Source organism: Nicotiana attenuata, unplaced genomic scaffold, assembly GCF_001879085.1.
Source record: "Nicotiana attenuata strain UT unplaced genomic scaffold, NIATTr2, whole genome shotgun sequence".
Taxonomy (NCBI): domain Eukaryota; kingdom Viridiplantae; phylum Streptophyta; class Magnoliopsida; order Solanales; family Solanaceae; genus Nicotiana; species Nicotiana attenuata.
In genome coordinates, this window is record NW_017670477.1 from 37,968 (window position 1) to 55,524 (window position 17,557).

The 17,557-nt window shown below is 36.8% G+C and overlaps 4 protein-coding genes across 5 annotated transcripts; all 4 read right to left on the reverse strand.

Moving 5' to 3' along the window:
• Positions 1-8,050: 8,050 nt before the first annotated feature.
• On the reverse strand, positions 8,051-8,860 carry LOC109240000 (dammarenediol 12-hydroxylase-like). Its single transcript, XM_019406619.1, has 2 exons — positions 8,512-8,860; positions 8,051-8,430 (listed from the first exon to the last, which is right to left on the reverse strand). Exons 1-2 carry the CDS (start codon positions 8,858-8,860, stop codon positions 8,051-8,053), a joined length of 729 nt encoding a protein of 242 aa, XP_019262164.1.
• Positions 8,861-9,568: 708 nt separating this feature from the next.
• On the reverse strand, positions 9,569-11,420 carry LOC109240003 (transcription factor AS1-like). The gene has a single exon (XM_019406622.1). The coding sequence runs from the start codon at positions 10,943-10,945 to the stop codon at positions 9,848-9,850; it is 1,098 nt and encodes a 365-aa protein (XP_019262167.1). The 5' UTR covers positions 10,946-11,420; the 3' UTR covers positions 9,569-9,847.
• A 2,245-nt stretch (positions 11,421-13,665) lies between these two features.
• Positions 13,666-15,710, reverse strand: LOC109240004 (geranylgeranyl pyrophosphate synthase 7, chloroplastic-like). 2 transcript variants are annotated; one of them, XM_019406624.1, is made up of 2 exons: positions 14,481-15,710; positions 13,666-14,387 (listed from the first exon to the last, which is right to left on the reverse strand). In XM_019406624.1, the coding sequence occupies exons 1-2, from the start codon at positions 14,995-14,997 to the stop codon at positions 13,879-13,881; spliced, it is 1,026 nt and encodes a 341-aa protein (XP_019262169.1). In that variant the 5' UTR covers positions 14,998-15,710; the 3' UTR covers positions 13,666-13,878. The 2 variants fall into 2 exon arrangements, with proteins under 2 accessions (XP_019262169.1, XP_019262168.1); XM_019406623.1 differs by having other exon boundaries at positions 13,666-15,710.
• A 99-nt stretch (positions 15,711-15,809) lies between these two features.
• LOC109240005 (geranylgeranyl pyrophosphate synthase, chloroplastic-like) lies at positions 15,810-17,321 on the reverse strand. Its single transcript, XM_019406625.1, has one exon. It carries the CDS (start codon positions 17,054-17,056, stop codon positions 15,965-15,967), a length of 1,092 nt encoding a protein of 363 aa, XP_019262170.1. The 5' UTR covers positions 17,057-17,321; the 3' UTR covers positions 15,810-15,964.
• Between the last annotated feature and the right edge of the window lie 236 nt (positions 17,322-17,557).

Sequence of the window (17,557 nt, forward strand, 5' to 3'; positions counted from 1 at the left end):
GCAGTAGGTAGTGTGAGATGAGAAAGAGATTCCCGGCAAGGTTTCCGGTGGTCGGAGGTGGTCTTAGGCATGGGGTAGATGGTGGCGTCAGCAATAAGGGCGAGAGATTTCGAAAACGTAATTGAAGAAAGAAGTTGTTCTTTAAACGGAAAAGGTCCAAAAATATCCTTGAACTATATGAAATAGCTCAAAAATATCCTTCGTTTATTTTTGGTGCCAAAAATATCCCTGCCGTATATGTTTTAGCCCAAAAATATCCCTCAGCCGTTAGTTTTGACATTAAAATTGACATGGCAGTCCAACTCGGTTAGAATTGCTTACATGGTCGTCCACCTAAGCAATCCATATGTGAAAATTTTTTTTCGAAAATTTTATTTTTCCAGAATTTTTTAGTAAAATATAAAATCAACATTTATTCTGAAAAAAGTACAAAATTTCGGAAAAAATATTTATTTCGGATATTTTTTAATTAAAATACAAAATTAACACATATTTCGAAAGAAGTAAAAATTTACGAAAAAATTATTCTTGATTGGGGTTTATGATTTGATTAAAAAAACTCCATTGTTCTCTTTTATGAATTTCGGAGTTATGTCTTTGAATGCTTTTGAATCCAGTAATAGCGTAGTATGTCTTGGAACATTATCCTTATATAATTTCAACCCCATTCTTTAGCTCCAAAAAAAAAATTAACACACAACGTTTACAAGAAAAAAAATTAAAACTTTATTTGTACAACAACAAAGACGTCAGTTTCTTAATACTAAACAAGTTGGGGTCGGTTATATGAATTCTCGATATCTATAATCATAAATTCACAAAAGAGAACAATGGAGTTTTTTAATCAAATCATAAACCCCAATCAAGAATAATTTTTTCGTAAATTTTTTACTTTTTTCGGAATAAGTGTTGATTTTGTATTTTAATTAAAAAATTCGAAATAAATATTTTTTTCGAATTTTTTTACTTTTTTCAGAATAAATGTTGATTTTGTAATTTATTAAAAATTTCTGGAAAAAAAATTACGAAAAAATAATTTTCACATATGGATTGCTTAGGTGGACGACCATGTAAGCAATTCTAACCCAGTTGGACTGCCATGTCAGCTTCAATGGCAAAACTAATAGTTTAGGGGCATTTTTGGGCCAAAACATAAACGGCAGGGATATTTTTGGCACAAAAAACAAACGGAGGATATTTTTGAGCTATTTCGAATAGTTTAAGGATATTTTTGGACCTTTTCCGTTCTTTAAAAGAGAAATCCACATGTCACATATTGATTAGTCTTTTTAAAAAAAAACATATCAGGCGTTTGAGATTCACACACCTCGTTCTTGTAAGAAGTTATCAATTAAGTGTTTAATAGGCACATTTTCGCCAAAGTTTAAGGGTTCAATAGGAACATTGGTTAGTTCAAGTGTGTAAATGAAAAATATAACAAGTTTAAGGGGCTGCATATGTATTTAGCCTTATCCAAAATTTATGTTGTTGTGAATTAAAGCAAACATGATATGTTAAGTGCTTAGTCAGAACTAATCTAAGCACGTTTATGACATATGAACGTCTTTATCTGATTCCTTATATTTAATAGTTGATCAACTTGATTTGTGTTTGATTATTATAATTAGGTGTGCCTGAATGTTAACACACTGTAAACGTTGGAAACTTTTCTTATTTTTTGGTCAGAGAATGGAATTAAAACAATTAACACACTACTAAAAGGATTGAAGTTAAATGGGTTTTGTTTTTATCACATGTATATTATATGTTCAATAAGAATTTATGATTAAATAAATAGTTTCCACCAAAATGGTCTATTTATTTGGAATCACTGGAAATTCTTAGAACTTTATACACGTGAAATAATATCTTACACGGATTGAGGGTTATGATTAATGAATAGTTTTCATCAAAGTGGTCTATTTATTTGAGTCATTGTAATATTCTCAATGTACCATGTCTAAATTATCCTTGATAGAGTGTATGCTAGTGTTGGAGATTTACCTTTTGATACTAGTAATGTTAAATTAATTCTAAAGGTAAGTTGTTGTAAGAGGAGGTTTTGTGTCTCTTACCTAAAGGAAGGACACGATGTATGCATTGTACTCTTGGATAATAAAGGGGAGGTTTTGTATCTCTTGCCTAAAGGAGGGGATGCAATGAATGCCTTGGACTCCTTATTTTTTTTAAAGGGGAGACAATTGCATCTTCTATCCAAAGGAGGGGTGTAATGGATGTCTTTGACTCTTTTGATTTATATATTCCTGCCCATAATTTTATCTAATTTTTGTGTTGTTTGCTTATACAGCTGTTAGTAACATGACTACTCAATTGAATTCCATTGAAACTTTAACTAGTAGCAACTACAAGAAATGAAAACAGGATGTTGAAATAGTGTTAGGTTTGATGGACCTGGACTTTGCATTGACTGAATAGAAACCTGTAGAACCTACAACTACTAGCACTGATGATGAAAAGGCTAAGTATGAAAAATGAATGAAGGCTAACAAATTGAGTCTTATGATCATGAAGAGATCCATTTTTGATCACATAAAAGGTGCAATTAAGGATAATGGAAATGCAAAAGATTTCTTGAGTGCCATTGGACAGAAATTCCTAGAATCTGATAAAGCTGAGATAGGTAGCCTAATTGATTCCTTGTCTACCATAAAGTATGACCTTGTAGGTAGTGTCCATGATCACATTATGAAATTGGTTAACATTGCTACCAAACTGAACAATTTAGGTGTAACCATTACCGATGATTTTCTTGTTCACCAATCTCTGAGGTCCCTTCCCGAGCAGTTTAACCAACTTAAGACAACCTATAATGCACAAAAGGATAAGTGGAGTATTGATGAGCTTATTACTGTTTGTGTGGTAGAGGAAGGGAGGATCCAAAAGGAGAAAGTTGAGGGTGTAGTGAACTTTGTTAGTTCGTCTAGATCAGCCGATTATCCCTCTTATAAAAGAAAACGTTGACCCAAATTTCACAAAAAGAAACATGGTCATTCTCATCAAACAGGTGGTAATAGTGGTCATACTAATAAGCCTGGTGTTAACCAAGGTCAGTCTCATAATTCTCTTGGTCCTCAAGCTATAGTTAAGAAAGAAATCAAGTGTTGGGATTGCAAACAAGTAGGTCATAAGAAAGCTGGTTGTCCTCTGAAAAGGAAATCAGGTAATCTTTTGGCTTTTGTCTGCTTTGAAACTAGTCTTGTTCATGTTCCTTTAAATTCCTGGTGGTTGGATAGTGGTGCAACTGTTCATGTAACCAATGACTTGCAGGACCTAGTAAGCAGACGGAAGCCAAAAGAGGATGAAGCCAGTGTTGTTGTGGGCAATGGACTCAAAGCAAAAGTAGAGTTTATAGGGATATCTATTTTACCTTTTAAGAATAATTCTAGTATTCGTTTAGAAAATACTATTTTTGTACCGTCTATGAGATGGAAATTAGTTTCGGTTTCCCTTTTGGACAAAGCTGGTTATTCATTTCAACAAAATAATGATATTATTAAAATTTTCTATGATTCACATGTTGTAGCTGATTCCTTTTTAAGTGATGGTCTATATCGCTTGAATGTATTGAATGAAACTTTTTCTGCAATGCATGTTGAAAATATTGCCCATAAAAGATTTGCTATGAGTAAAACGTCTTACCTATTATGGCATAGGCGTCTTGGTTATATTTCTAAAGAAAGAATTGAACGATTGATAAAGGAAAATATTTTACCTGTTCTATATCCAAAAGATTTTGAAACTTGTGTGGATTGTGTTAAGGGTAAAATGACCAAGGTTAAGAAAAAGAGTTCCACTAGGAGCTCTGAACTCTTAGAAATAATTCATACTGATATCAGTGGACCTTATGTACTTACTTTGACCTATCATAAGTATTTTATTACTTTTATTGATGACTTTTCAAGGTACAGTTATATATATCTTTTAAGAGAAAAATCTGAAGCACTTGATAAGTTTAAAATTTACAAGACTGAAGTTGAAAAACAGCTTGGGAAGTCCATTAAGATAGTGAGGTCTGACGTGGTGGTGAGTACTATGGAAAATATGATGAGTCTGGTCAATGTATGGGGCCTTTCGCTTTATTTTTGCAAGAATGTGGGATAGTAGCACAATATATCATGCCAGGTACTCCTGAGCAGAATGGTGTGGCTGAAAGACGAAATTGTACCCTCATGAAAATGGTGAGAAGTATGATGTCAAGGACTAGCCTACCTGAGTCTCTTTGGGGTGAAGCCTTAAAAACAGCTAGTTATATCTTGAATAGAGTTCCTACAAATCTGTCTTGAAAACTCCCTTTGAACTATGGACAACCCGAAAATCTAGCTTGAACCATTTTCACATTTGGGGATGTCCAGCTGAAGTTCGTATTTATTCACTCACAGAAAAGAAAAATGATCCTAAAACTACCACTTGTTTCTTTATAGGCTATCCTGATCACTCTAAAGGTTTTAGGTTTTTCTGTCCTGGGCGTGGCACTAGAATCGTTGAGTCTATTAGTGCGAAATTTCTTGAGCATGATGTTTGTGATTGTGATTGTTCATGTGGTAAGGAAATTGTATTAAAAGAGAAGGAAGTCATTGTCCCTATACCTGTTATACATGAAAAGGTGGTAAACCAACCTATTCATGAGGGGGAGAATCAAGGGAACAACAACGTAAATCCCATAGTTCCTGAACAAAAGGTACACAATGAACCACTCCGTAGGTCACAAAGAGAAAGAAGGTCTGCCATCTCTAATGATTTTATCGTGTATGTGACCGAAAATCTTAGTGATACTGGAGTGCTGACTGATCCTTTATCATATGCTCAAGCTATTTCCTCTCCATTTGTTGATAAATGGCGTGAGACAATGAAAGATAAAATGCGCTCCATAGAACACAATGGAGTGTGGGAGTTAGTTGAATTGCCTGTAGGTTTTAGGCCTATTGGTTGCAAATGGGTGTATAAAACTAAAAGAGACTCTAAGGGAAACATAGACCGTTATAAAGCAAGGTTGGTTGCTAAGGGTTACACCTCAGAAAGAAGGTATTGATTATAAAGAAACAACCAGTTTCATCCAAAGATGCATTTAGAATTATGATGGCTCTTGTGGCTCATTTTAATTTAGAATTGCACCAAATGGATGTTAAAAACTGCTTTCCTAAATGGGAGTCTACTTGAAGAAGTTTGCATGGTTCAACCTGAAGGGTTTAAAGAAGCTAGTAAAGAACATCTAGTGTGCAAGCTTAACAAATTCATATATGGGCTTAAACAAGCCTCCAGGCAGTGGTACTTGAAATTTGATGAAATTATTACAAAATTTAGATTTATGGAAAATAAGCTTGATGAATGTGTTTATCTCAAAATAGCTAATGGCTATTTTATTATTATGGTTCTCTATGTTGATGACATTTTGCTTGCCACAAATAATTTGGGCGTGATGAATGAGACCAAACAATTTTTGTCTAGGTCTTTTGATATGAAAAATCTTGGTGAAGCCTCTTTTGTTCTTGGGATAGAAATTAAAAGAGATAGGTCACGTGGTTTATTGGGTTTATCACAACGTTCCTACATTGAGAGTGTTCTTAAAACTTTCAATATGCGAGACTGTAGACCTGGTATTGCACCTGTTGTAAAAGGAGACAAACTTAGCAAGGATCAATGTCCGAAAAATGAAGTTGAAATGAGAACTATGAAAGATGTGCCATATGCAAGTGTTGTTGGTTGTTTGATGTACATACAGGTTTGTACAAGGCCTGATATTGCATTTGCTGTTAACATGTTGGGAAGATTTTCTTCTAATCCTGGGTGGGCACATTGGGTGGCTGCAAAGAAAGTGATGAGATATCTATAACGCACCAAAGACTTCATGCTTGTATACAAAAAGGTTGATGATCTGGATCTTCTAGTATATTCAGATTCTGATTTTGCAGGTTGTCAAGACACTATGAAATTAACTTCTGGGTATATTTTTATGTTGGGTGAAGGTGGTATTTCTTGAAAAAGTGAGAAGTAAAGTAATCTACAATGGAAGCTGAGTTTATTGCTTGTTTTGAGACTGCTTCACATGCTGTCTGGATGAAGAATTTTCTTACTAAATTACAAATTGCAGATTTTATATCTAAGCCGGTGACTATTTTTTGTGACAACAGTGCAGCTGTTTTCTTCTCTAAGAATAACAAAAGAACAAGAGGCTCTAAGCATGTTAGCCTTAAGTTTCTTAAGGTTAGAGACATGGTAAAAGAAGGTGATATATGTATTGAGCATATTAGCACAGAATCTATGTTGGCAGATCCTTTGACTAAAGGTCTTAGGCCTGTAGTGTTTAATGAACATGCTATAAATATGGATATTTTAGAGTCTTTTGATGTGCTTTAGTCAGTGGGAGTTACTTTGTAATTGCTGACTGAGATATTGCTTTAATAAATTCTATTTTTATGCAAGCTTGTGTTATTTGATATCTGTTATGCTTATGACTAACATGATAATTTATTTATTTTTATTTCCAATTGGACATTGCATAAACTCATGATATCTTTGAGTTTTGTTGCTTGTTGCCTTGATTATCCCGAGTAAGGCACAAGGAAATCCTCCTGAGGTGATATGATTTTGTGTCACTTGGAGGCTCTTGAGGTGATATGGTTATTATATTACTTGGGGGATTATTTCTTTCTAAGAGGTGTGAATCTATTCAGCTTGATTAGAAAGATAAAATGCTTAGCGCACATGTTTGATCCATGTTGATGGAAATTCTAGCATATGTGGTCGTAGATAGAATTCATACCTTAAAATGGTGTGATGCCTGCTACGATTCATTGTTAGTCTTTTCTATTGAGACTGAATGGATTGTTATATGGGTCATTCTATCCTTGGCTATGTGAGTAGTGTGGCCACCGTAGAGTCTAAAATCCTTTTTCAAAATGATCTTCTTAAAAACTCAAATATTTAAAATTATTTTCTTGTCCTCAATTAACGTTGGCGTCCAAGTGGGAGAATGTTGGAATTTGGACTTACGTTAATTGGTTATAGCCCGAAAGGATAGTGACGTGGCCCAAGTGGTGGATAAATAAAAGGCCTAATATTAAATATTATGTGTGTGGATAAGTGAGGCCCAATAACTATTGGCCTGTGATGGGTAGGCACTCTTTATAAATAGAGGCCAACCCCCCTTTCCCTAGCTATTAGAAAACCCTAGCGTATTCTGCCTCTTGAATACGTGGTAACGGTAGACGTCCCATCAGCCAAGTTCTCCGAGCTGTGAGAGCGCATAGCTAGTGGATTGTGGAAGTTGGTCTCAGGCTTAATTGCCGTTTGCTGTCGCTGCTGAATTCATGGAGTTTAACGGTACGCTTCCTTAGACTCTAACTCTAGATTGATTGTGTAATTGTGTCTTAATCTCTGCTATGACTACGAATTAATTATTTTACATTTTAAAGTAATAAAGGTCACACCTTTGAGGACCTCAAAGTAGACATCAAGATGCTCAGCCATGTATTTCATTATAAAGGTTATTGCAGCATTAACGGTGCTATAGCCACCGTTAAGTAAGCCAACTATATAGCTAGCGATATCAGATTCGTTCAGAAATTGTTCTTTTGTTCATTTGTGGCCTAGAGCATCTTATATGTGTTTGTTCAAATTTTCTTACCATAATTGGTTTTTCTATCTCATAAAGGACAACATATTTACCATAATTGGATTTTTTCTTTTCCTAGAAGGAAAATATAATTCTTCCATATTTCGCTAGTCCATTTTCTTGAAGGAAAAGGTCTGGGTTTCTATAAATAAATAGAGGATCCTTCCTTCTCATTCAGTAACATCCACAATGTAGCCATATGGGGTTTGAGAGCCGTGTTTAGAAGGAGAATTTTACGGGACAAGTGTTAGTGTGTCACTTGTGTTTGCCTCTTCGTGAGGTTGCTCTCTCGATATTTTTATTATAGTGGATTGCTCATCTCCGCCATGGATGTAGGTCAGTTGACCGAACCACGTTAAATGTTTGTGTCTCTTTTGGTATATTTTTAGTCATTCAAGGTTTGCGATTTTTTCGGTCCTAACACATCCGAGACAAAATGTCATCTGGTACTGCAATACTATTCTCTGATAGCTCACTTTTCCTCTGATTGATGATTTCTTGAACCTCCTTACGCATTTCCTTGGATGCTCGGACAGCTTGTTTGAAAGTGGTTCCTTGTAAATTGATAGGCATAGAGAGCACACCAGAGGCAATATCCTCAATATGCTTAGACAGTCGTTCAACCTTCTCTGCATCATCAATGCTTAGGAATAATTTGCAGGCCAATGAGAATATGTACTTCCTTACTGCAGGTAAAACCTTAATTTGTGGGTGATTCCAGTCCGTCTGAAGATGGCGTCTCAAAATATCATCGGCTATGCCTACAAATCTTTGAAGAGACTCTGATCTGAGAGGCGCTGATAGCAATTTGCGTGTGCTTGCAAAGTCTTAGTGATTAGCTTTCTTATGAGTCTTGGCAAATATTCATTCAATAGAACTCGGCCACCAGACTCGGACTAGCTTATTCTCATTTGAAAATAGAAACTTGTTGCCTTCAATACCAGATAAGATCACCATTGGATGCCCAATCAATGAAGTGCTAAAAATCTTAGAAGAGTATTTGCTCCTTCTTTGTGTTAGAAACTTGACTAGGCTCCCATTTTTGACATTGGACAAATAATCCAACGTTTCACCTACAAAAGGCCATCCAAAACTTCCTGGAGGAAGATCATTAGCATCATCTCGTCTTGAATGTGGCTGCTTTCTTTTGTGAATGAAATAGTAATATAGAAAAAAAGAAAAGAGAAGGCTGTTACCAAGAAGGAAAACTATAAAGAGGAACCCCATTGAATAACACATAGGGGTAGCCAGAGGTATGTCAAAGGATGTATTTTAAGCTTTCAGATGGAAGAAGGAACTGATTAAAAATTGCTTAACTAGAGAGGCACTGTAACATGACAACTAGATTCCACGTTGGAGCAAGGGCTTCTTGAAGTTTATATAATTTAAGTTTACTTTGATTTAAGTTTACTTTGAAATATGAAGAGTTGACTCTTTATGATCCTACAGTAATAGTCTGTTTGGCCAAGCTTCTTTTAGGCCAAAAGCACTTTTTTTTTAAAAAAATTGAGGTGTTTGGCCAAGCTTTTGGAAGGAAAAAAAGTGCTTTTGAGGAGAAGCAGAAGCAGAAAAAGTAGCTTCTCTCCAGAAGCACTTTTGAGAAAAATATACTTAGAAGCAGTTTTTTAAAGCTTGGCCAAACACTAATTGCTGCTCAGAAGTGCTTTTCAAACTAATTAGCCAAATACAAACTGCTTCTCACAAAAAAAAACACTTCTCAAAATAAATTAATTTTTGCATTTTGGCCAAACGGGCTATAAGCACGCCATGTTACTACGGGTTCTGGATTCTAAAACAAAATAGTTAGTGGGCCGAATAAATTATTTATACGTGGAGTTTTTAACACAAAATACAAGTGTAATGACAATTCTTTATTAAAGAAATGATGTAAATCAACAAGGAACACAAGCATAAGAGCTCCAAGCTTCAAGCTGCACATGCACAATTTTCATTACTTAGGCTTTATCCAGAAAACATGCTATTTATAAGCAAACCAATAAACGATGTAAGAGAAAACTTGACGTCGAGAGGAATATGAGTTGTGACTAAGGATCTTTTTAAATCATGACTAAATTTGCAAATTTTATCATCAACACACACTTGATCTACAAAATCATCTCTACGATCACAAAGACGAGAACATGAAAGCTATAACACAACACACAAATGATACTAACAGTAGTTTCTAAAAGGTTAACATGGTAATGCCAGTCTTTAGATTCTAATGCATCCAGTTTGTTTTTCAATAAGTTTAGCCAACTTTAGCTGCTTATTACTCCAAGCTTCAATTAACTTTGCTTCTTTAGCCTCTGCATCTCTCTGTAATGCACTGAGTTGATCTTTATATTCCCTCTCCATTCTTCCAATAAAAGCTATTTCCTCTTCACGTAAACACCTCATCTTTGCTTCTATTTCCTCCATTTTCTCCCTCCTTTTTCTAGCTTTCTCTGACTCTAGTTGTTGCTCCAGCCGGTTCAGTCTCCAAGTTGCCTCTTTTTTGTGCTGTACCCAGTTCTGTTTTCCTTCTTCCAGCTCTTTGCAGTACTGGATTAGGGTGCCCAGTTGCTGAACCGGATAAAACCGGCTTGTCAAACCATATTCCGGTTGCACCGGTTCATGTACACGCAACACCGGTTCAGACGGTGTAAGGGTGAGACTAACAGAAGGAGATGGAGCAGAAGATGATGCATTAGCTGCTGAGTTCATCCACGGCGGAATAGTGGTGGAATTCACCGGTTCGTTAATAGCAACAGGGCTTAAAGAAAGAACCGGTGGCGGTTCAAGATTTGGCATGATATTAATAGCTGGCAAAGGCAAAGGAGGCTGAAAAGCAAATATCTTTGGCTGCACGTACTTCTCTGCAAAAGTCTCCAATATATGATCGTACTTCCCGGAAACTCCTCCCTCCGGCGACCCACCACCGGAGACGGTAGAAACAGACGGTTGGTCAGCGTAATCTTTAAGTTTCTGTGATTTCTGAAGCTGCTTAAGCTGTTTCTCTTTGAAAACTTCCCACCACTTGCCTAATCTTTTAGCAGTACGACCAGGGACTTCAGCTGCAATTTTCTTCCACTTATTACCGTACTTTGCCTGAAGAGAAATGACAAGATTTTGTTCTTCAGGGGTTAAAGATCCTTTCTTTATCCCAGGTTTCAAGTAGTTTTTCCAACGTTCAAGGCATGATTTTGGGTCCCTGTCAAGAGTTCTACCCATGCGTTTAGAAATGAGGTTCCATTCTTTAGGTCCATATTGCTTCACGTAAGCTCCTAACAGTGCGTCTTCTTCTGGCCGCCACCTTTGACGCTCCTTCATTTCCAAGCCATAACCACTAATTTCTTTAACTTTTCATTCTGGTTGTATTTACAAAGGTAAAAGATAAAGAAATGCCTTATCTTGAAGAAAGAGTTTGGCGTTTGGCTAGCAAGTAGGTGCTGCTTTGGTTACCATTGCAGCTTTACAGTGCTACATTACAGTACTAGTCACTATAGTCTTATATTTAGGGTATGAAAATGAGAGTGAGATTAAAGTAGAACTGTTTTTGGGTAGGCAATAGAAGCCTAATTGGGGAGACTGGGAATCAGTAGGACAGAAACGACAGCGGGGTAAAACAGTGAGAGTAAAGGTGAAAGAGGAACTGGCATGGCAGACAAAGTCAGAATTGTGGTGGACAAGACAGGTCAGGAATCCCTGGTTTTTGTACAGTGTGTAAATCGGAAATAAGGATACTCCATTGTCTTTTAAGTTTGTGCAAATTTCGCTTAGTTCTCAGTGTCTTCTCCACTCGGACATAATAATAACTTTCTAGCTCATCTTAACATACACAAATATAAAATTATTTACATTAACTTCTATAAAAGGATATAATAGTAAATGGAACAGTCATGTAATGGTATGACCCACTTATGCCACTGAAATTTTAATACAGCAATCTAAAGAGATCGCCTCTTGAGAGGGCCAACAAGCAGTCGTTGTCGTATAGTGGTAAGTATTCCTGCCTGTCACCCGGGTGACCCGGGTTCGATCCCCGGCAAACGGCTTATATTTAGTTTTGAGTGTATTTCCTTTTCCAGCGGGATGTCTATTCTCTCGTGTCCTTCCTACTACGTTCCCTTTTCTTCCTTTTTTTTTTCTTTTCCAAATTTAAACTACTCCACATAGACATAAAGAGATATTCACCAAACCTGATTTAGTTAGTAACAACCATAACCATAAGCAGCCACAACGAGCTTCCCTCATCTACTTTCTGTACACCCCCAAAATGTCGAAGGTAATATTCTTGTTTAGGGGAGGAAAGATAGGAAGGGATGGGAGAAGAAACGAACACTAGCATTGATTTGTAAATATAGGTTCTCTAGAACACCAGCAAGCAGTCGTTGTAGTATAGTGGTGAGTATTCCCGCCTGTCACTCGGGTGACCCGTGTTCGATCCCCGGCAACGGCGCATTTTTCTTTTTTAAGCCGTATGTCTTTTCCAGCGATTCTCCTTTCTCCTGTCAGCCGTACTAGCTTCCATTTTTCCTTCTTTTTTTCCCACAATAAAAACAGTAGCATAAACGTAAAAAGATATCCACCAAACCTAACATAGTAACATCCATAAACATAAGCAGCCCCGACTAACATAGTAAAAATCATTGACTGTGTGATATGTGGACTTTCATCCTCCATCAATTTTATTCAAAGGAGATGTTTCCCATTTTGCTTTCCCCCCTTTTGGAAAGAGCCTCAAATTAAGTTCTAATTTAGGTGTATGGTGCTATAGGAGATGCTCCATTCCTTCTCCTATGCTCGCTTACGCTTAGGGATGGCAATACAAGTTGGTGGGAGAAGGGTCTCTATTTGAATTTGAGGCAGTTTAGCCACATTTTACGCTCTTTCTTCCCTCCAACCTGTAGCTATGACGTAAGGCTGATTTTTCTTCTCTTCCTTTACGGCTTTACTTGGAGAGTTTTAGCTTGTGGGGACCACATATGTTAATTAATACTATCTTTCTTTTATCTGAAATTATTCCTGTTTTTTTCATATTTTTCTTTATTTTCTCCTTTGCAGTATTGTAAATTCATTTTTTTTTTTAACTTTTTCAAAATTTTATTTGAACCTCAACTTAAACATACCGTAATAGTTAATATATTTAAAGCGAATCCACAAATCACAAATAAGAATGACAATAAAAAGTAGGAAGAGACGTGATATTGAATCATTAAATTAAAATATCAAATGCATTAATAGTGCAACTTCCACATATTCCAAAATAAAAGCCCTGCCCTGCCCTAACCCACTAATTAAAAAAAAAATTAGCCCTATCCTACCCCGTCTCATTTAAATCTTCCCCTGCCCTCCTGTACCATTTAGAATTTGTCCTGGCCCGCACTACCCGTCCCAATTGCCATCCCTACTTATGATGCTGAATAATATAAAGTTTACCTAGCAAGCAAGCTAAAATTTGTGCTAAGCAAGCTATATGACTAGCTTATACAGTTTGGTAAGTGTAACCGGCAAAAGTTAATGAGATTAGTCTGTTTGGCCAAACTGGAAAAATCTACTTATTTTGAGAAGTGTTTTTTTAAAAGTGCATTGCAAAATAATAGTTTTGGTGAGAAGTATTTTGTATTTGGCTAATCAATTTGAAAAGCACTTTTGAGTAGCAATTAGTGCTTGGCCAAACTATTAAAAGGTGCTTCTAAGTGTATTTTTCTCAAAAGTGCTTCTGGAGAGAAGCTACTATTTTGTGCTTCTCAAAAACTGCTTATGCTTTTACTCAAAAATATTTTTTTTCCTTCAAAAAGCTTCGCCAAACACCTTAACTTCGATAAAAGAGCGCTTTTGACACAAAAAAAAAAGAAGCACTTTTGGCCAAGAAAAAAGCTTGGCCAAACAGGCTATAACCATGCAAAATTTCTGTTTTTCTATCACTCTTATCTTAGTTATCATCCCTCTTTTGATTTTACCACTCAAGCTCTTTGCCGGCTGTTAAGTGCTTGCCAAAACCTGCTGTATTACAACATTGCTAGTTAACAGTCATTTTGCCACTCCAATGAAAAAGCAAAACAGATTTCAGCAAACAGGTGAAGATTGACATTGTCCCTTTGGACATTAGAAGGGTCAGTTTCAGATGGAGAAATTAAGCAGCACCCATATTTCCTGATATAACTCAAGGAACTGAAAGAGCTCCACTCCCTACTTCCTTAGATAAAAAAAAATGCTCACAACTAAAGTTAAATAATACAGGCATAATCATCCTAAAGAGATTATTTTTGCCGATGAAGAACGAAATCTGCCATAGCAAGTAATGGAGCTGCCTTTTCTGGATCAAAACCAACAAGCTGCTCCTTAGCTTCCTTGCTAAGGTTTTGAGCATATTCTTTGGACTTTTCAATGCCAATCATCTTTGGGTACGTCAACTTGTTCGCCAACAAATCCTTCCCTGCTGTCTTTCCTAATTGCTCAGAGGATTTAGTCACATCAAGAATGTCATCCACAACCTGAAACAGCAGCCCAATACACTGAGAGAACTTTCTGAGTCTATTGATTTCCTCATCGGTTGCACCACCAACCATTGCTCCTACAATGGCCGCGGCTTCTGCAAAGTCTGCTGTCTTGTGACGATGAATATACTCGAGCTCTTCTAATCCAGTATCAGATTTACCTCCAGACAGCAAGTCAAGTACCTGGCCAGCCGCTGCCCCCTCTGGCCCTATCAACCTTGCTAGTTCTCCGATAGCGCGAACCATTGTTTTCGGGTGCACCCCTTTAGTGGCTGTCGCCATATGCTCAAATGCTAAGGCAACAAGGGAATAACCAGCTAGAACAGTGACTTTTTCGCCAAATACTTTGTGATTTGAGAGCTTACCTCGACGGAGATTATCGTTGTCCATGCAGGGAAGGTCATCGTGCATCATACACATAGCATGTATCATCTCCATTGCGCAAGCAGCAGGCATCGCCGTTGATTCTTGGCCACCTACAAGCTCACAGGCAGCTATGCAGAGTACAGGGCAAACCCGCTTGCCTTCGGAAAGGAGCGAATATCTCATTGCTTCATGGAACTTGATCGGTTCCCTGGGTGGGACAGCAGCATCTAAGGCTCGATTGACAGATTTGATCTTTTGATGCATGTAACTTCTGAAATCAAAGACAGTTCTTGTCTTTCCAGCTTCTCTGAATGTGTTTTCACTTTTGATAACTTGAGCTTCATTCTTGGCAATATCCGTGCTATTACAAAAGGCTCTTACTTTTCGGAGGAATAGAGCTTCTGCTGTTTCCTGTGAAGAAAGAAGCAACTTTGTTCCTGCAGATCTGGATCTACTTGGAGCAGCTCTTTTACTATGATTTGCAAGATTGGGAATTGCTCCTTTTAGCATAGACATGGCTCTGAACTTGAGAGTGTCGGATAAATTTCTTCACTAATCTGGTGAATTACTATTTAACTTACTATAATATGATGGATTTACTGAGGAACAAGCATTCAAGCCAAAGCAGGAGGGTAGAAGATATCTCCAAATAAAGCCACCTACTTTGGCCTAATTTTATATTATTAATTGGATGAGTTTCTAATATACATACCAAAAATTTATGGGACCCTGATATAATGAGTTCTTTGCCTCATTCTTCATACCTTTAGAGGATGAGTGGAAGATTTTATCTACCTGATTGTCTCATTCTCAGACAGGAGAAATTTTTTGCCAAAGTGTGAGCCACAAAAGAAAACTATCAATATTCAACAGGAAGATCCATTTGGAAAGTAAGTCGAGCTTATTTGGCACATTCAATAATCTATAAAAGGTTCAAGTTTATATAAAGCATGTGAAATTGACAAGGTACCAAACAAAACTATACTATATTATACTAATGACAGAAAATACAGGAATATTTGGAATTTTGAATGAAGAATAAGACAATAGAGACATGGTAGGACCAATTACAGGTCATCTTTGGATTTAAAACATGGCCATAAAATCCTGACCATGACTCCAACAAGGGAGTGGCACCATAGCTCAGGTCATAGAAGGGAGATGCAAGAAATAATAATAGTAAGAGTTGATTTGTAAAACCTTATAAGCTAACAATCAAAGCAAGAAAGAGAGTTAACAACCAATGGACAAATACATCCACAGGTAATGATGTGAATAAGGATTTATTCCCTCCACATCCATTGTTAAAAACATGAAAATTCTTAAGGTGGGGGAAAATAGAAATGTGTATTGGACCATTATTTCATTCAAGATATTAGAAGTTTGAAACTTTACAGATCACTCATGTTTTCACCTTCTATTAACTTCTAAATCTTCAAATGTACAAATTGGTTGACCATAATTCCAATCCTGTTGTTACAATTTAATTCTCTCTATAAGCAATATAATTTGCTAAAGCAATCAAAGGAGCTGCTTTCTCTTGATCAAATCCAGCAAGCTGAGCTTGAGCATCTTTGTTTAACTCCTCAGCAAACTCCCTTGACTTTTCCATACCAATCAGTTTGGGATAAGTTACCTTATCAGCAACTAAGTCCTTTCCTGCTGTTTTTCCCAATTGTTGAGAAGACTTTGTAACATCAAGAATATCATCCACAACTTGAAATAACAACCCAATACATCTTGCAAACTTCCTTAACTTCTCCACTTCTTCATCATCTGCCCCTCCTAATATAGCCCCTAACACCACTGACCCTTCTAATAAAGCTGCAGTCTTGTGCAAATGAATGAACTCTAAATGCTTCAAATCAACATCAGAAACCCCCTCTGAAATTATATCTACAACTTGTCCAGCTACAAGTCCCTCAGCACCAATACACTTAGCTAACTCACCAACCACCCTCACAATCCTATGTGAAGGAACCCCTTTAGTTTGAGTAACAATGTGCTCAAAGGCTAATGCAAGAAGTGCATCCCCTGCTAAAACAGCAACATCCTCACCATAAATCTTGTGATTTGTAGGTTTCCCTCTTCTAAGATCATCATTATCCATACAAGGAAGATCATCATGTATCAAAGACATGGTGTGAATCATCTCAACAGCACAAGCTGCAGGCATAGCTATGGACTCATCTCCACCAACAAGTTCACAAGAGGCTATACACAACATGGGTCGGATTCTTTTCCCACCAGCAAGAAGAGAATATCTCATGGATTCATGAATCTTGACTGGTTCCTTAATCAAGACTGAAGATTCCAAAGCCTTGTTCACAGAATTAGCTTTTTCAAGAACGTATTCATTGAACTCCATTGCTTGTTTTTTCTTGTTCTTGCTTTCATCAGTTTGTTGTTTTGTTGTAAGAAGAGCTGAGACAGAAAGAGGAGAAGGGTTGTTGGTGGAGAATTTGATCTTCAGATGAGTAGGTAAGAGTCCATGAGAGCAAAATCTGGATCTGCCGTTATTTCCAAGGGCAAAATAGGTGTAGCCCCATGTTGTAATTGCTGTAGAAAGACTCATTCTTTAAGCTCTTATTGTTTGGCTTTGTGAAAATGAAGAAGAAGGTTTCAGACCAGCAAATTAAAAGACTCCACCACTACTGGGTAGTACTGACACACTGCACATATAAAAGTTTGTTTAAGTTGTAATTTAAGTTGGGTGTCCCAATTTGAGATCTAGGATTTATTTAAGTTTGGCAAGAAATCATAGTGGGAATTGAGAAGGGCGACAGCAATTTAGATACAGCTGTTTTTAAATGAGAAAAAGTGGAGAAGGAATGGTTAGAGTGGGCCAATTGGCTATTTCCTACAATTGGCTACAAAAGTCCCACAAAAGTGTAAGCATTATTGTTTCGTCCATTTTCTCCACACATGTTTCTTTCTTATTCCGTTTTTCTTTTTCTCATTCATTTTTTCATTATCATGTGTATATTATATAGTCCTGAGATAATGGAGCTCTTATAATAGACATTTGTTAGGTTGAATTTGGTTCTTACCAGCAAATGAAGCTATGATATTATTA